The 20990-nt window shown below is 33.5% G+C and overlaps 1 protein-coding gene across 2 annotated transcripts in view; it reads left to right on the forward strand.

Moving 5' to 3' along the window:
• Nucleotides 1-20990, forward strand: part of Urm1 (Ubiquitin-related modifier 1) — an 82640-nt gene that overhangs the window by 51459 nt on the left and 10191 nt on the right. For both annotated transcript variants that reach the window (XM_069833642.1, XM_069833641.1), the window contains one exon: nt 6138-6186. In XM_069833642.1, the coding sequence (XP_069689743.1) occupies nt 6138-6186 (49 nt within the window). The remainder of the gene's footprint in view (nt 1-6137; nt 6187-20990) is intronic.

Consider the following 20990-nt stretch of genomic DNA (forward strand, 5'->3'; position numbering starts at 1 on the left):
GAATGATCTTGTTCTATTACTTCATAAATTATAATGGTTTCATTGTTCTTTATTTTTGTTTTGTTGCTGTTTAGTTACAGATATTTTTTGCATAATTTAGTATATTAGGAAAGACTGTCCTTTATCACTGCCATTATTTTCATTATATATTGACGGGATGCTATGAGATTAAAATAATTATTTTCAGAGCTGCTTTCTAAATCCACTGATAAAATGTTTTCTGTGTGATGATACTGTAAATATTCACAACTGCCATTACTGGGCTCCAGAGAATCCACATAGGAAGATAGAACGCCAAACATAATGTCCACAAAATGTAAATGTGTGGGCTGGTGTATCCATTTTTCATAGTGGGAACTTATATTCTGAACTGTATTTAAACCTTCTGCAGAATGAAGTAGTTCCACCTCCTGGTATTTACTCCCTGGAGAACCAAAAGGAATTCAAGATGATATCTTATTCCAACAAGATGGTACCATGCACATTATGGAAGGGTGATAGTGAATTGTTTGAACCAAAAACTTCTAGGATAGTGTATTGGCAAAAGAGGAAGTATTGAATGACTCCCAAGGTCTCCTAATCTCAACCTACATATATTTCTTTTTGTTTGTGTGTGTGTGTATGTGCGTGCGTGTTTTTTTTTTTTCCCCGTGATAGACTGGGACATCGATCATCAATCATTTTAGATACTTATTTATCTCAAGTTTGAAGTCCATGAAACAAGATTAATAAATAATTGATTAAAAGACTGGAACGAGTGAACGGGTAAAACATTTACGCACTCTTACGTAATATGCAAATTTTAATATAGGGTGCCATTTAAAGAAATTAAGTTTACTGCCACACTCTGTATGCCTGAATATCTAACTTCTTTCGAACACTGGTATCATATTCTATGGTTTATCTCCAACAGCTTGTGTATAAAACTTTTTTTTTGTAAAATTAAAATTTAACTAGTTATTAGCAATATTCCATACAGGGTTAGTTAAAAGTCCCGCAGCCACCAGCATGGCTCAGTTGGATAAGGCGCTTGCCTGCCAGTCTGAATTTGCTCTCGGCCATGGGTTGATTACCTGGTTGGGCTTTTTCCGAGGTTTTCTCCAACTGTAAGATGAATGCCAGACATCATCTCGCCAAATAGCATTTTGCTATCACCAATCTCATCAACGCTAAATAACCTCATAGTTAATACAGCGTCATTAAATAACCAACTAAAAAAAAATCCTGAACCAACTAAATAACTTTTGAAGCATGTGGTTCGGTGACATGAAACTTGGTGTGTGGGGATAACCATATACTAAGAACTCAATAATGGTATTATAGAGATTTTTCTACATCCGGTTTAACCGGAAGTAACTAGAACTCTCTTATTTTAAATGGAACACCCAAAATATATATATATATATATATATATATATATATATATATATATATTTATATATTTGAATAGTGCTCATTAAGAGCTTTTCAAAAAGCACCCACACTTGATACTTCTGTTGCTAAATCAAGAAAACAGAAAAGTGTAGATCTAACGAATAATACGAGTAAAATGCTTCTTTTGTTTACTGTGATTTGACTGTCCTTCGTTTATATTCATGGAATACAGGTAAAACACTTCTTTTGTTTACTATGATTTGACTGTTCTTTGTTTATATCCATGGAATATGGATAAACGCTTCTTTTGTTTACTATAATTTGATTGTCCATTGTTTATATCCATGGAAACATGTTTATTGGTACAGACATCTTATTTAAGGAATTGAATCTGACATTCTAGTGTGTTAAATAATTCTGTCTGATGTTGAATGAAAGGGAAAGAATTCAAATTTTGATGATTATTGGCTATGGAGACAGACAATGATCTCATCGAGAGGTAGCGAATTTTTTAATGGTATGCATCCGGATTGCAATCCAATTCCACATACAACAGTGACAAGGATCGTAAGGAAATTCACTGAAACTGGAAGCTTAAATGACTTACCAAGATCAGGTCGCCTGAAAAGTGCAACTGATGATAATACCAAAGTCTAGTATATACAGTCACGAAGCTCAATATGTAGTAAATATGCATCCGTAGATATTTGCTAAACACTAGGATCACTACTATCGCCTCATTACAGACAATGCGAAATAGTCTATTGTTTCTAGTACCCTCATAAACTCAAGCTTCGTGACTGTATATACAGACTGTGATAAGATTTTATTGGATATTGTCCTCCATGTGCAAGAAAATCCAAAAGTATCTACTACAAATTTGGCGTTAGAATCTAATATAAGCCAGAGTTCCGTGATGAAAATCCTTAAAAGTGCCAAGCAACATCCTTATAAAATTCAACTTTTGCAGGAACTTTCAGAGGATGATCCTGACAGAAGAATAAAGTTTTGTGAATTAATGATGGAACGCATTAACAATCCGGCTTTTCTTAGACAAATTGTATTCTCAGATGAAGCCACATTCTGCCTGAATGGATTTGTCAACAGACACAATTGTCGTTACTGGACAGACATAAATCTACAATGGATGGAGGAGAACCACACGAAGATTCCACAGAAACTTAATGTCTGGGCTGGTATTATTGGTGACCATATTACTGATCCTTTCTTTAGAGAAACGGTAAAGTCTAATAGATACTTGGATTTGCTCCAAAATCAGGTAGTACCAACCATCATCTACTCAGAGATATCTATTTCCAACAAAATAGAGCTCCAGTTCACTATGAACAGAATGTTTGTGAGCATTTAGACTAGGTTTTTCCACCTCGATGGATTGGTAGGAGAGGCCACATAGAGTGGCCAGCTAGATCCCCAAATTTGTCACCTTTAGACTTCTTTTTATTGGGCCATTTGAAGTCAGTAGTATATCGAGAAAGACCCAACAACTTAGAAGATCTGGGGCATTGAATAATGGAAGTGGTACAAGATATTCCTAAAGCCTGGTTAAACATTCCTTGAATGGTTTCTATGATTGACTGGCATATTGTCGACCAGATGAGGGCTACCAGTTTGAACACAGAATTTAGAAGGTGAACTAGCTTCGTTTTGTTTTTGTTAAGGAAGGAGTGTTTTATTATTTTAATATTTGATACACTTTTCTGTTTTCTTAATTTAGCAACATTGCATTTGTACAGAAGTATCAAGTGTGGATATTTTTTGAAAAGCTCTTAATGAGCATTATTAAATATATATATATATATATATATATATATATTGATTGTATGTTCCATTGAAAATAAGAGAGTTGGAGTTACTTCCGGATAAACCGGAAGTATTAAAAACACGTTAATACCATTATCGAGTTCTTAGTATATCATTATCCCCACACACTAAGTTTCATGTCACTGAACTACATGTTTCAAAAGTTATTTAGGTGGTACAGGACTTTTAATTAACCCTGTGTGTGTGCGTGCGTGCATGCGCACGCCACTCTGTGTAACATAATTTGCGATATACGATGTGTATACACACACACACCTCGTATATCGGAAATGATGTTACACAGTCTGTCATGGTGATCCAAAGTGATGGATGATGTTTGCTTAATATATGAGGATCATTCAAAAAATTATGTCCTATAGTTTTTTCTCAGAAATTGTTGCAGTTTGGTGACAATACAAATTGTTAGAATGCTTTGAATGTTTCTTCTTCACATACTGTTTTTCTAGAAATTCTTCATCACATATGGCCTTATGCCAGCATGGCACAAGTGCATATATTCCTTGGCAGTACCTGCTCTTGTCCTGCATGCATAACCACTTCCTCACTGCATCAGTTACGCTTTTGTCACTTTCAAAATGAGTTCCACGCAAAACATCTTTAGGCGACCCAAAAGGTGAAAGTCTGATGGTGACAGATATGAACTGTAGGATGCATGGGGCAGCATGATCCAACCCATTTTGGTAATGTGTTCTCGGGTTTGGAGACTAATGTGAGGGCGTGCTTTTCATGTTAGAGTAACATTTCTGCTGGATTCTTGCCAGGCCAAACTCGTCAGAAACATTTCTTGAACTTATTCAGGGTGTTGATGTACACCTTTGAGTTTATGGTTGCTCCCCTTGGCATCACATCCACAAGAATGACTCCTCACAATCCCAAAAGACAGTAACCATGACTTTCCTGCAGATGGGGGTTGTTTTGAATTTCTTCTTTCTGGGTGATGATACTTGCAGCCTTTTTGTCTCAAGCTCTCCACTCAAGTTTTGTCACCTGTAGCAGTCCAGGACGAAAAGGTCTCCTCTTCGGCTTCAAAGCATTCTGACAATTCAGAAGAAATGGCTTTCCTCTGCAGCTTGTGGTCTTTAGTGTGACTTCGGGAAACCCATTTTGAGCAGACTTGGTTGAAATTTAACACAGGAAAGTCTTACCATACATATTCCGAAGAAAATTGAAGGTAAAATCTTTCAGAACAGAAAGAAACCCTCGAGCAGCAATGTAGGTTTCGTTATCTCAACCATCTGGATTTTCAGTTATATTTTCAAACATTGTGTTTAATTCAGATTTATTCTCATACACGGTCTCTACAAGATGACTGTTGTAGTTCCACCTTGTTGGTGCGACTTTTGGAAATCTCTTTTTCACTACTTGGTCTAAATAATAAGCCCTCTTTGATGATTTTGAGGAAAAAGAAAAGAAAAACCGTTAAGAGTTTTGAAAAATACATTACACTCCTTAATGCATGACACAGATTGTGAAAGCACAAGGTTAAGTTTATGAATGAATATGGTATCCGAAAACTTGTCTCTGACTTTATCTTGTAGCTTGTTAATTTCACTTGGCATGACCGCTACACTGTGATATGTTTGAGTCACTGTTTTACTACCAAAATCATTACTGAACTATACAGTCAATAACCCAATCGGCTAATGCTAAAGCAGTTTGATCAGCACTCGCATCTGAAAATCCTACAAATCGTTCTTGCACTACTCTATCACTAGTTATATATCTAAGTACAACTGAGAGTGCTGATTGGCTTTGAATATCAGTCGTTTCATCTACCATTATTGCAAGAAATGGGGCATTGTGGACTTCTTTTCTAATTTCTGCTATAATTACATTACTTATTGATTCAATCAGATCGTTTTGAATTCGATTAGATAAACCAGTAAATGCATACTATCCTTAATGTAGTCATTCAATATAGGGACATATTTCCTTAATAAATGAACTACTTGAACATAATTACCACTGTCAACCTAATTATCGCCTCTGTCGTGACCACACAGGGCCAATTCTCTCTTTCCTAAATGGCAGACAATATCAATTAAGTGTTTAACTAACTCTCTATTTTCCTTCACCTTCTTGTTATGTTGCAATATTGCCAGGTACTTTTGAATGTCAAGTTGAAAATCAATTCTAGATATATCACTGTCGTTTGAATGCTTTTATCCGGTCTGCTGAGACCATCACTTCCTTTTTAACATCATATTAGGATGGGAGAAAACTCATTTTGCTATGTTACCTTTGCAGATTTGAATTCTGCGTTCACAGAATGCAGAAAACACATATTGAAACGATGCTCCTCATATAGAACACCATGAGTGATTAGGAGGAGGATATTGTCATGCTCTTTGATCTAAGACAATAGTACTGTAATTCACTTTTTCATTTACCTCGGAGGTTAACAAAAACTTGTTACCAGATCTATGTATCGTGAAGCATTATTCCCACAATAACATTGGCAACACATCTTCTTGTTTCGTCTAAGGAAATCCAGATGTTACTGTCTGCCACTGTTTTTCTTATGTTGGCAAGAATATCAGCATAACAGATCTTTCAGATACCTTTTGAGAAGTGTTGATTCTGAAGTTTTTTGTGTGTATATTTTTCTGTGAAATGCTTGCAAAAAAGGTTATCTATTTTATAAATTGGAAAGTGACGAAAAAATCTCCGACTGCCTTTGAATTTGAAGTGAATACTCCTTTTGCTGCTCTAACAATGCTACATGTTACAATGCTTTTTGATGTTACAGTGTCCTTCAATGAATCTTCGTTTCCACCCTTGTGTTTAACACAACTTACAAAATATGTAGATCACCGTTCAAAGAAAGCAATTAGCTTCAAAATTTCTCCTCTGAATTCCTTAAAATTTAACATTTAACTAAATTTGTATGCTGTAGTAATGCTATATATGTTGTCTTGCAGAAGACCTGGTATCCTGGTTTTGGTGAATGATGCAGACTGGGAATTGCTTGTAAGTATTCATATAAATATCATTATCATTATTAACTTTATCTTTATATGGCAATTGGTAAACTGCTCTTATAGTTTAGTTGTTGCCTCCCTAATTAACAGCCTTCCAGTCATTCCGATCTAAAGTTCTCAATCTCCTTCTCCTCCTTATTCCCACATTAACAAAGTCATTCTGGACATCATCTAGCAATCGTATTTTCGGCTTGCCAACTCTTTATTTTCTACCTCTATTTTTATCCAGAATGGTTACTGAAATTTTGTTATAAAGCATTCTAAGTAAGTGTTCAAGTAGTTCCAATCTTCTGAGTGTAATATAAATGAAAGTATTGATATCTCTATATAAATTTTGAAGTTCCATGTTTGTTGTTCTAATTCGTCAGTCTCCTTAGTGACATACAGCCCTAGGTCGATATTTTCTTAGTATTTTCCTTTACCAGGTATTAAGGGCTTTGATCGTTTGATCAGGTAAAGTTTAAGTTTCGCTTCCATATACTACAACAGATTTAAATTAATTTTTTATAAATTCTTATTTTAATTCTTTTGGAACTAACAAAACAAGTTAACTTATATTACGAGTTATTAAATTTTTCAAAGATGATTCGATCTAATAACTTGTCAAGTAGGTGATGGGTTAATGACCCATTATAATTTTGTTGTAAATATTTTATTTAAAAAACGTTTTCGACCCTATTAGTTCATCTTCAGGTTATTAAGAACAAGTATATGAACAAAAAATCCAGTGAAATATGGTACACATGGTTGAAGCAGGGCATTATGTTATGAGTTAAATTTTAAAAAGGATATATTAAGATCATACATATTAACAATATAACTAAATTAAAAACAAGTGTTAAAATCAACATTAAAAAGACTTGATAACATAGTTATTACATGTTGGTATAAATTTCGTTCAAATTGGTCAGTTTGTGTCAGTTGGGATTGTATTTGGAGATTTCCATTGTACCTGCTTAACCTTGATGTTTCTAGCTAACAGGCATCTGAAATATGTGATTTTGTGACTTTAGATATTGTAATTAAACTGCTGAAAGGATGTAACCTGGGGGTTCAGTTACAGTTTGTCGAATGGAGACCTTACCTGTAGCTCGGATGCCAATTAACTAGATCATAGTGGTTTCACAAGAGGGTTTACGAGAGCAATGGAAGATTGGGAGGGGAATGCTCACTTGACAGGCGGAAGTAATAGATTATAAATCTCTCCGTGACATGTGATAGAGAGGGTTCTGAGGATTCGTGATTTGTTCATTTATTAACTGAATATTTTGATTATGGTGTCATGGTGATCCCTCTTTTACCTTTTCTTGAATTTACTAGTTGAAGAGTATGTTTTGTTATGTTTATTAATGATGTTTGGTATGTTTTTTTTTTCCCAAGCCATTTTCTGTAGCTAGTTGTATTATGTAATCGTATTCTTTTTACAGTGGGATTTACTTGTAGGTGTATTTATTAATCGGTCAATAAGGTACCTAAATTTGCTAATTTTGTGAGAAAAAGGTGGTTTGAAGTTTGATGTATGGTGTGGTTTGTGGCTGTGGGTTTACGAAAAATTTTGTAAAAGATTTTTGAGCGTTTTAGTGTAATAGTTATATCAAGAAAATTTATTGAACAGTTTTTTTCATCTTCGAAAGTGAAGTTGAGATTGGAGTGCAGATTATTGAATGTGGTGACTGTATTTATTCCTTGTGTATTTCCGTCATATATTATTAAGGTATCATTAACATATCTTGAATAGGAAACTATATTATATTGTTGTTCTATATTTTCTATGTTGAGATTTTCTAGGCTTTGTAGGAAAATTTCGGTTATGAAATTGGATAAAGGATCGCCCATTGCAACACCTTTTGTTAGTTTATAAATTTATTGTCGGAAAGGAAATAGTTTTGTTGTAGGGAAACATTTAACAAATTCTGATTCTGCTCGATTAATTTTGAATCCGTATATAATTCATGTAATTTGTTGACTATTATTTGTATTAAGTCATTAATAGGTATGTTTGTATATAAATTTTCGATGTCTAATGAAACCATTTTCAATTTACTGTTAATTTTCAGTTTATTTAATTGATCTATGAGCTGTTTGGTGTTTAGTAACGTGTTTTTATTTTCAATTTTGAGGATTCTTTTTAAGATATTCCAAGAGAAATTTATTGATTTTATGGTTTGGTGCCTGCATAGCCTACTATTGAGAATCGGCTTCATGAAAAGATTTTCTTTATGGGTTTTAGGTAAAGTTTTCAAAATTGATATGATTGGGTTTTGGGTAATATATTTGTTTTGTGAAATTAGGTCTATGGCACATTTAATGGTTTGTTACATTTTTTTCTGAAAAGTGTCAGTCAGATCAGATTTTATTTCTGTAATTTGACCTTTGTTTAGAGGAATATTACTTTTGTCGACATTGTATAAAATATTCTTTTGAGAAGATTAAATCTATACGTAGATGAAATTATTGGGGATCATCAGTGTGGTTTTAGGCGTAATAGATGGAATATTGATCAATTTTTTTGTATTCGAGAGATATTGGAGAAAAATGGAAGTATAAGGGTACAGTACATCAGTTATTCATAAATTTAAAAAATGCATACAACTCGATTAAGAGAGAAATTTTATATGATATTCTTATTGAATTTGATATTCCCAAGAAACTAGTTTGATTAATTAAAATGTGTCTCAGTGAAATGTACAGCAGAGTCCGTATAGGTCAGTTTCTGTCAGATTCTTTTCCAATTCACTGTGGGCTAAAGCAAAGAGATGCAATACCGGTACCACATTTACTTTTTAACTTTGCTCTAGAGTATGCCCAGAATGAATAGAACTAATAGTGTTCTGACTTCCGTATAAACCCATTGTTGGTGGTGGATTGCTGAACTAAAGGCATGACGATTGTAATGAGCTCTTAAATCTCGTAGTTCGGGGTAGAATAAGTAGTGAATAAAGCGAAGTTCCACAGCAGGATTTCATTATATTTAAAAAGTGGAAGAGAAGTGAGATTTATTATGTTAGCCTAAACTGACATCTGTAAGTTGTTTATGATAGAATATGCAATGAGGGTCTATACCAATTGAGTACCTCAGTGGAAAAACGGCAGATCCCAACTCGCCATCAAAATGCATGTTTCACTAGAATTGTACACTGCTATGATCTAGTAACATGTTGAGAAACGATTTGTTGTGTTGGGATATGTCGTTTGGCTGTAACCTGTATTCTTTGTTTCTGCAAAACTGCTTGCCGCGCTCTAGCCTAATGGAAGATCGGCATATCCCAACCAGTCTCAGAATGGTGTCCGCAATGAGTGGAGTGGCTAAGTTGCTGCTGTGAATGCTAGAAAACGATCACGAACTTTCCAGGATTGGGTGAAGAATAAACGAAAAATATGTAGAAATAGAGGGGAGGAATATATAAATGCATCACACAAGCACGTGTTAAAAAAGTGTAGGGTGAATTTGGTCTCATGTTGTCGAATGCCCGAGTCGGTATGCCAATACAGTAGCCTTACCTTGTTCTATGATATGGGGAACTACAACAGACAGAACACCTACCTTTTTGGCCTTATTGAAAAATGTATGAAGAAGAAGGCTTATAAAAATACAGAGTGAATTCAGACTATTCCCAAAGAAACTGGACTGACAAGTACTGTGATCCTATTAACAATCGGCGAGCTCCTGTGTGCCAGAAGGCCCTGTTGTCAATATTTTGTATGGAGACTGCGAACAGTACGAGGTACGCCTATTATTATTACCAAGAATTATTATTATTATTATTATTATTATTATTATTATTATTATTATTATTATTAATTTATTAGTATTAGTATCATCATTATTATTATTATTATTATTATTACCATTGTTATCAAGTATTATTATTATTATTATTATTATTATTATTATTATTATTATTATTATTATTATGATACGTGTTTTCTGTGTGAGTTTTACGCGGTTTCCCCATTCTAAGTGAAAACATTAATATGACACCGTCTCCAAAGACAGCACGTCTCACACCTTCGCAAGATCAGCGAGTTAGGCATACTAGTCAGCCACACTAAATCAAAGATGAGGACAAAGAAGAGATCAGGAAACACATACAGTCATTTCCAAAGTACCAATCACATTACAGTAGATCAAGAACCCCAAATAAGACGTACATCTCAAGTGTCCACTCTGTTCAGGAAATGTTTAATTTTTATGAACGTCACTGTGATGAACCTGAGATTATTGGTCTCAGTTATACTTATGGCCATCAAGATGAGTGGATAAAAGTAAACACAAAAGAAGGGGTCGACAAGCAAGCACAGTGATCACTTTCAACCTCAGGTACCCAAGTGGACACTGCATCAAGCTGTCCAAGTATGACGACCTAATGAAACTCTTACCACTGATTCCTCCTGTTTATCAGAAATTTTAAGACTGTAAATGACACAAGTATGGGTGAAAACATCGAATTTATTGATGATGAGACAGAGTTTGAGTAGTCATATATATATATATATATATACCTGTAATGCTATCTTCAATTTTGAATAAATACTAATACACTATGTTCATAACTATGGCACTACCGATTTGCAGTCGTATTTGTACATCTGTCTTCTTTCCTCTATTCCAGGTTTGATACATGTATGTCCTATACATCAGTAGTAATTTACAATAAACTTTAACTGCGATTATCTCACAATTGCTTTGAGTTGGAATCTGCCGTTTTTCCACTGAGGTACTCAATTTATTAATAGATGTATGATTTTATTAGCATGCCACTATGCTCACATGCAGGACAGCCACCGAAAGACACATGATTTTTTCAAAATAGGTTAGAGTGAGTCCTCGAAAAGATATGCAGCTTTCAGATAAAAGTAGGATTTACATTTTAGCGAAGAGTTGATAATTAAACAGATTCTTTCACTGTGAGGGGTGAAAAGGTGGAAATACCCAGGGACAATTGAAAACTGAAACCAGGAACAGTCCCTCATATATTCCCTAATTTGCCTAAATATTTATCATCTCCGATTAAGTCCCGAAAAATACCAGTGATTCGACATGAAGTGCCTACAAAAGAAGGATGACGAATGAAGATAAGAATATACAGAATGGAACAAGAGGCCTCATATTCCATTCAGGCGAGGAGAACTAAATAGACTCTTTGAAGGAAAATGCACTTTTAAAAAGACAAATTAAAAGTCTAAAATGGACACTAACTCAACTAAAATTAATCTCAGTACAGCCAATGCTAGGATTAATTTACTTGAACAAAAACTGAAATCAAGTAATTGTCAATGTACAAATAATAAAAATCTCAATAAAAAAGAAAAAAATTATTATTGATGCTATGGTTAAGAAATGCCAATTAAGAGGTTCCCGTGGCATGAGATATAGTATGATTTCAATTTAGAGACTTTGCTGCTAAAAATAAAATTCCCAAACGGATACAGACACTGTCTTAAGTATTGATTGTTACCTCTCCTTTCATAGTATCATCTAGGAACCTTTGTAAAGGACTTAAATGTTCTTTCAGGCTGAATGTTACAAAGCCGAAAATGATGAAAATAAAAAATATGGGATAGTAATTTTCGATGAAGTTGAGGGAAAAGCTTAATCTTAATAATTGGTTTCTTCAATTAGACGAGTTCGTTGACATGGGTGATATAACTCAGCTCCTCAGAAAAATCAAATAGGCAGTCATGCATTAGTATTTACGTTTGTTCCTTTTTTGCACAATTGGGTCCAACCAGTGGCTATTTATGGCTATAGAAATGCGACACCTGCAGTTATTCTCGAAAAAATTCTTGTCCAGATTGTGAGTTATTATTATTATTATTATTATTATTATTATTATTATTATTATTATTATTATTATTATAGTAGAATCACTCTTAACTGGCACCAAAGGGACCAGACTAGTTCCGGATACGAGATTTTTCCGGATAATTGAATAAATAATACTGTTATATGCGAAAAAAAAGTTCGTATTTCATGGTACCAAATGTTGAAACTGCATTCATGTGAAGCTTATTTCTCTATCACTTGCTCATAACTGAATAAACATAAAAACTGTGTGGATTTTCCTCATTAAAACACATCACACAACTCAAATAATACACTAATTCTAGGTTAGAATATTCACTGAAAATTAAAGTTCATGCGAACTTCCTAATGTGGCAACACTGACTGCCCAAACATAACTAAATAAACATTAAGAACTGTGTGGATTTTTCTTATTAAAACACATTACACAACACAGATAATACACTAATATTAGGTTCAAAGATTCACTGAAAATGGAATTTCGTGCGAAATTCTAATGTGGCAACACTGACACTTCAAACATAACTAAACAAACATAAAAACTGTGTGGATTTTCTTTATTAAAAGACATCACACAACACAAATATTACACTAATTTTAGATTAGAATATTTACTGAAAACGGAAGTCGTGTGAACTTCCTAATGTGGCAAAACTGATGGCTCAAACTGTGGCAATGTGGCAGATTTAAACATTTTTTGGCCCAGCCAAAAGTGCCGTTATTTTGGTATTGCTGATTATTTGGGTGCTGGTTATGAGGAATTTTACTGTATTATGTTTTGGAAACTTTTTTCCATTGCACAGTGGGCCAGAATCGACTCAAAATGGGACAGAATTATTTTTTGTCTCTATTGTTTTCTTGGATGCATAAAATCAATAGTTATTCAATAGTTTTCACTTTTGCTCTAAATTAAAAGTACTTTCACATCACACAGTTGTTTTTATTCAGTATCTGACTCCTCAGCATTACATTTTCATCACTGACATTTTCTTCATGAATAGCACTTTCTTCTTCTTCTTCTTCTTCTTCTTCTTCTTCTTCTTCTTCTTCACTTGAGTCTTTCAGTAGCTGTAATGCTTCCTTCCACAAGGGAGTTTTGTGCTGTTTGTATGACTGTCTGATAAGTCTTGAAATGAGAGGATCGAAAGATTTGAGAAGCTTGTTGACTAAATCTGTCATTGTGTTTTTACGAGAACTTTTCCTTGTGTGGAGCTCTCGATATATCTTAATATCTTTATTATGAGCCTCCTCAGACAACTGTCCAATTTGAAGCAGAGCTGAGTTAATATAATCTGAGACCCATGGATGAGAATTTTATGTACGCTACGGGATACTTCTGAAAGAACAATTTTCTATTTTCTAGCGCATATTGATTGAAATAATCAACTTTAATGTCTCTTCCACTAGAAATTATTCGAAGAATAACTGCAAAACGTATAATTAATTTTTTATCTCTCCCGATTATGGATGATGTTAATTTGGGATTTGAGAAGAATCTAGTAATAGGTCTATTCCCGTCATTTTGATTCCACTCCCCTCTGGTTTTGTTTTGTCCACGAGGTCCTATCTCATTTCGAAACCGACTCTGAATTTCTTCCTTTCTCCTTTTCATAAGTTCATAAGTCTTTGCCACGGATTTGCCATTTCTTAAAATTAATTCTGTATGCTACGTGCAATAAACATTCAAAAAAGCGGATCCAGGCGTGGAGAGTAGACAAACCGAAGGCAAATGTACTGTAGTCAACTGGTCTCTGTTGAATGACATCAATACGATTCATTTCTTTCCGTGATGCTCCACAAGCGTAACACACCTGAGCTGATTTAATCCCAACACTAGCATTACAAACTTTTCCGTCTATCATTGTCAGCATCAACTCATGTTTCATTCGTAATGATTTGATATCGTGACTGTCGTGGGCACAAGAATTTCTATCTGCTCTCTTACATGAGCAACTTCTTCATTTATGAGTTCTGTTTATTCCTGCTGCAGTTTACCTAATGCGTATAGGCCTGCAGTATTTGGTTGAAGAGGGTCGAGGATTTTCCCAGTACACTCTTCTCACATTAGAGTCGTCTTCTTATTCTGCATACAGAATTAGAGGCACACAGGATGTTAAAAAGATGTCACTGTCACTATATTGTTCTCCTTCTGTTCTGTTTGTATTGGTGTTGTCCTGTACTGCCATCACAATCCCACTATTAAACAATGCGAAATTTTATGTTTCAGAAGAAAGTGATGGAATTATTGTTGTAACGCTCTGAATAATTCGTCTTTCTGTATGATCTAATAGACTCTGTAACTTCACTTCTGCACTTATTTCTGTCGCAGTAATATCACTTGGATAGCAATGCAGCTTTGCTTCTCGAACTTCATTGTATCTTGGATATAAATCTACAGTTCTACGTTTTGCTTGTAGTCTCAATAAAGTGTACTGGTACTTAGATAATTTCGCATTCATTATCAGGGCTAAAACGTCATCACCACTATATTTTGCAACATTTTTGCAGGAACCACTGTGCTCGTTATATGCAGTTAGAATTTTTGCTGCATGGGTTGGTGTACTGAGAGCATTTTCCATTAGTAGCTGCTTCTCTTTACCAGAAGCCTTCAGACTTATCTGAATAGCAAGAGCAAGCACAGCAGGATCAGCAGCTTCTCTGAGATGTTCAGTTTTCCTCCTCTTAGTCTTCTTAGACGATTCAGAGAACAATTTTCTTGGCTGATCAGAGTGACTGTACAACTATGAACATCCAGCCACATGTTCAACATGAAATTTATTACATGGAGACAGCTTAAATTCTTGATCCAGTGAACTGCCATATTTTTCTTCCTATTTATTTTTCATTCTGTAGCAGTTTTGCTATCTTTTATTAAAATTACTGCAGAATGAACTAATTTTTCTCTTTAGTTCTGAAGAAAAATCATGTGGACAATTTTCACGTAATTCTAAATTATGAAATAAACTCATGTACTGCTGTCATTATTATTATTATTATTATTATTATTATTATTATTATTATTATTATTATTATTATTATTTTGTAGCAGGGCTTCCATGATTTCACGGTGTAAAAAACAGTAGTCATCTGAATAGTAATGAATAATACTATATGTATCTTAATTTTCGCACATTAAACAGAAAAGTGCAAGTAGTTGCAGCTGAATACGACTTTTCTGCAATCTATAGGGTCTGTTTAAACCATCGACACAATAGTTTTCGTAACATCGAGTGACACGCACTTTATAACCCTTTTTAAATATTGAAAACTAAAATACAGTATATTAGCTTAAATTGCATCCCTCCCAGTTATCACAAATATTTACATTCTATTTAAACCAATTTAAAATTACATATATCTTAATATATATACCTTATTGGACTTACATTTAGATTTCGTTGTAACATTTTGAATATCTGATGATGTCATATTGGTGAAAATGTTCATAGAGTTTCTTCTGTAAAATGTATTAGCAAATAATAATTTTGCAAAATATGATAAATCATATGATTGGAAACTTAAAAAAAAAAGAGTACATAAAGGTTGAGAACAGAATTAATCAAATTTCTACATACTCATACCTTCTACACCAGTGTTCCACAACCTTTTTCTACTCACGGCATACCCTATGCAGACCTACACTCAACACAGCACACCAAAATGTTAATCCCTTCAAAAACATATGATCTGACTCTCTCAATATAATTATGTAATGTAATCAGATTTATTATTATTATTATTATTATTATTATTATTATTATTATTATTATTATTATTATTATTGTTGTGATCGGATTAGATTGCTCCAGAATTAATAAAATATGGGGGGCCAGAAGTGATAAAGCTCCTGACTAAGCTGTTTCAAAAAGTATGGAATGAGAACCGGATACCAAATGCCTGGAGAAGAAATCTTATAATTCCATTACACAAGAAGAGAAGCAGTTATAATTGTAACAACTACAGGATCAAATGCCTCTCGTCAGTTGTATATAAACTTTATACAAGGGTGTTAGAGAGATTTCTCAGAAAAATAGTAGAGGAAGATATGGAAGAAGAACAAGCAACGTTTCATCCCGAAAGACAGATACAAGATCATGTGTATATCATAAGAATTATTATGGAGAAGAGAATCGCCAAAAATAGAGATGTATTCCTAGCCTTCCTCGACTTGAAAGCTGCTTTTAACTCAGTTCCTCGACAACACATATGGGAAGCATTGGAGGCAAAGAATGTTCCAACAAAATTGCTCAATGCAGTGAAAACTGTATATCATAGTCCTGTGGGCGTAGTGCGAATGGATGGAGAACTCTCAGGAGAATTCAATATTGAAAAAGGTATAAAGCAGGAAGACAGCCTTAGTCCAATCCTATTCAATTTCTTCTTAGATGAAATTGTTAAAATGTGTAAGCAACAAATCCATAGATCGAAATTAGGCATGTGGAGGTTACAAACAATGTACCTTCAAGCTCTGCTATATCGCTGGCTCAATATTACAAGGTTCTATGTCTATATCAGAAATATTACTACATTCACCCTTGTAACATTTAGCCAGCAATATGCTGATGATATCATTTTAATATCAGACACACCCGAAAGGCTCCAACAGGCAGTGAAGGAGTGGAATGAGGAGTTATAAAGAAAAGGCATGAAGGTAAAGTAATATGGGTGACTAAAGAGGGCAAGCAAAATGAAGATCTAAATAATAACATGTGATGAAAAGCAATTAGAGAGATTTGAAGAATATGAATATCTAGGCATTATATTAAGCAGTGATGGGAGAATAGAACAGGAAGTAATGAATCGGACAAAGAAGACAGCCTCAGCATATTATCAAATGAGCAACACATTAGTGAGTAAACGAGAAATCAGCATAAAAACTAAAATGCAGCTTTACAATTCCATCCTTGTTCCCATCATGTTGTACAGCACAGAAAGCTTACCACTGCAGGATAAACATCTCAGCAAATTCCAAACTATAGAGATGAAATGTCTGAGAAGAATAATGGGAAGAACTAGAAGAGACAGAATACGCAATGAGAGAATACAAGAAGAGGTAAAATAAAAAAAGGCAATTTGTGAGGTGGTAGAGGAGTGTCAGTTGAAGGTGGTTTAGACATGTGAATAGAATGAGTGAGGACAGGAAAGCAAAGCAAGTAATGGAAATTTGGGTGTAGGGTACAGCAGGAAGAGGACTGCCGAGAAACACATGGGAGGATAGAAAAGAAAAAGTTGGACTGAAGCGTGGGAAAACTAGGATGGAGATGAAGCGAATGAGCCAAGATCAAGAGGAGTGGATGAAATGGACAAAACAAGGTGCCCCGATGCTTAGCGGCATAGGGGCTAATGAATTATTATTATTATTATTATTATTATTATTATTATTATTATTATTATCATTATTATTATTATTATTATTATTATTATTATTATTACTATTATTATTATTGTCATCATTATTATAAAACAGAAATCGACTCTTGCGTTTATTAACTGTAATTCACTTCAGAAAATACACACTTATATTACTAATATTAAAGTAAATAACTCTACTCATACCTACAATATGATACTTGGGTCTGCTTAGCTGCACACAGGTGATCGATCTGTGGCAGATCATTGACAGTGCAAGCCTAATTTTTTCATCAGTGGATTTGAGTTTCTCCCTCTGTGATGTTTTAATTTAACGTCAAGAAAAACAGTTTACACGTATATGTAGTTGAAAATGGCAATAACTGCCATCTCGGAAATAGCTGGGTACTCACTCCTTATTGACAACCAAAATGTTTCCAAAGGCACTTCGAAAAGTTTTAATTTCAATGTTCTGTCTGCTTTTAAATCTGCCAGTTCCTCTTGTATTATTTGGAAGATGTTTTGAATCAACAATGAATGGATCACGAACCCAATCAAAATCTTGAACACACTCTCCAAAATAATTTTTGTACTTGCCACAAGATTAGTAAATGTTCTTTAATTAAGTCCATCAACACTTTATTATTGTCAACAAGGGGCAAGGGACCATACGTTAGAACATCTCAAACTATCCATTTTCAATAATCTGTATCCACAAATTCTCTCTTGTGAGGATGTCAGGAAGGCCATAAAAAATGACAAGTCGAATAAATCTAGAGGTACGGTTGGCATCCCTAATTTTATTATTGAAGGATGCTCTGAAATTCTTGTACCTGTTTTAACCTACATTTTCAATTTGAGTTTGAAAATAGGGATATATCCTTCTCTTTGGAAAGAAGCATCTATTATTCCTATATTTAAGAGTGGTAATAAAGCTATTATAAGTAATATGATAAACCTATTTCCATTCTTAATAACTTTTCAAACATTTTTGAAAAAATAATTCATAAACATATTTCTTTTTACGTGAAAAACAAAATCAATTCGGCCCAACATGGATTTACAAAAATTAAATCTACAACTACTAATTTAGTATCATATCTGTCTTGCTATGCATGTAGTTGAAACTTGGGGTCTAATTGATTCCATTTATTTTGATTTTAGCAAAGCGTTTGATGTTGTTCCCCATAATATGTCATTGAGTGAATTAAATATTTTGGTCTTACCACTAACTACCTAGGGTGGTTTGGAAATTATTTAAAAGATAAACAGTCCTGTGTTAGACTTGAAAATTCTTACTCCAATCCATTTATAAGTTTATGTGGAGTTCCACAGGGTTCCACTTTGGGGCCTCTGTTATTTTTATTATTTATAGATGATATGTATAAAAGAATAAGTTCTAACTGCCTTTTATTTGCTGATGACGTGAAAATCTTTCGCAAAATTAATAGTCTGGCAAATTGTATAACTTTGCAAAATGATATAAACGCTATTTTTGATAATGGAATGTAAATTAATGAATCGAAAACTTAGTCATTTCCGTCTCTAAAAAAACCACTTCCTTTAAATTTAATTATACTCTTAATAATATCGGCATAATAAAGAAAGACTGTATTAGATCAATTAAATTGGAAATCATTCAAAGAAAATTTATGTTTTTAGGTTTTTACCAAATTCATCTGTTTTGAATTATGAGCGTACCTGTAAATATTTTAATTTTTCTAGCCTTTATGCTAGATGTCTTGAACTTGACTGCTTATTCTTTTGTAAGGCATTAAAGGGCGATATTGATTGTGAATCCTTCATAAGCAATATCTACCTTCGTGTCCCTTGTAATGGTTTAAGATTTCAAGAAAATGTTCATACCTATAAGCTGAAATCTCTCTCTCCAGTTGTCAGATGCATGAAAGCTACCAATTACATGGTATTAATTCGGATCCATTTAACGTATAGTTTGTTGTTTGGTTATTCTTGTATTAAGTATACACATCAAAATCACATTCACATCAGTTTCATTCGTTTGTGTTGTTTTTGAGCTATTCTTTATCTTGTATTTTGCAGTTATCTATTCATTTTGTCATTATTATCTGTTTGTATTTGTCTCTAATTTTATTTTTATGCATTGCTTTTGTAATTCCTTGTTCACTGTAAATCTTGTGCTAACTTTTATTTTGTGCTGAACTGTTATTGGCCCCAGGCTGTTGTACAGCACAAAATATATTAGTAAATAAGTTAATTATGTATTTTGCTAGTATTTTATTTATTTATTACTCTCGTTATCCATTGTATTTTATATTCATTTTAATTAATATTTTGTCTTCTTTGTATCCTTCTCTATTGTATTGCTTTGTATTGTGCTGAACTTTAATTGTCCTCTGACTGTTGTACAGCACATAAATATTAAATAAAATAAATTATTATTATTATTATTATTATTATTATTATTATTATTATTATTATTTGAGCAGTCTACACTTCAAACCCTGTAATTTGGTATGAATATCCTTAAAATATCACTTTTCTAATTTGCAACTTCATTTTGTAAGATATGTGCAGAATTCTGCTAACTTTACAATAATTGAATTGAATATTTGAAATTCGGCACTGTCAAGGGTTTTCTGGTGGAGCCACCAAGATGATGCAAAGACTGTTCAGAATTTTGACTCTTATATTAATCTGTTGAAGGTTGTTCTTTATATGCCACAAACTTGTGTGATATACGATCTCCTATTTTTATCTTTTTTGTGGGAGTTGCACCATGGATTTTTTTGTTCAGAAATCCATAATCCATAATACTTTTGGTCCACAGGCAAATACAGTAACAACTAAACGCGATGTATACGATATTGAAGAGTACTGTGATGTCACATACCATTCTTGTTCAGCCAATTTCCGTCTACGAATTCTCTCAGTAGCTTAAAAAGGACATTGATTTGCAATTGAAATATTTACTGTCAAAGAGAGCAAGCCTATTTTAAATTTTTAAATACTGCTTCAAGTGAAGATAAAGCAGATTATAAAATGAAAAGCGCCATAGTTAAGAGAGAAACCAGAAAGTTAAATAGAGAACACTGGGATAGATATGTAGCTAATTTGGAATATAATGTACACGGGAAACAAGATAAAGTTTTTAAGATATTAAAGAATCTAAATAAGGAAATGAAAGATAATGTACTACTAAATCCAATTGCTGCTAATGAATGGTTAGACTTCTTCGAAACATTATGGACAACTAAAGAACAAGATCATTTGTATGGATACCAAATGATGTAAATGTGGATCCCATTACCCTTGATGAATTGATGTTATGTTTGAAACAATTTAAAAATAAGAAATCTCCAGGCTCCGATGATATCAATACAGAACTTTTAAAATATGCACCACCTACATTATTAATAAGATTGTTAGATTCACTAAACAGATGCTGGAAAACTGGACATGTTCCGGAAGAATGGAACCTAGCAATTGTTATTCCGATATATAAAAAAGGAAATAGAAATGATTGTAATAATTATAGAGGTGTAAGTTTGTTAAACTCCTGTTATAAGTTGTATTCAAAAATCCTAAACACTCGATTAACTACAATCTCGGAACATATTATATCAAATTACCAACATGGTTTTCGAAAAGGCCGCTCT

The sequence above is a fragment of the Periplaneta americana genome, chromosome 8, assembly GCF_040183065.1.
Source record: "Periplaneta americana isolate PAMFEO1 chromosome 8, P.americana_PAMFEO1_priV1, whole genome shotgun sequence".
In the NCBI taxonomy this organism is placed as follows: domain Eukaryota; kingdom Metazoa; phylum Arthropoda; class Insecta; order Blattodea; family Blattidae; genus Periplaneta; species Periplaneta americana.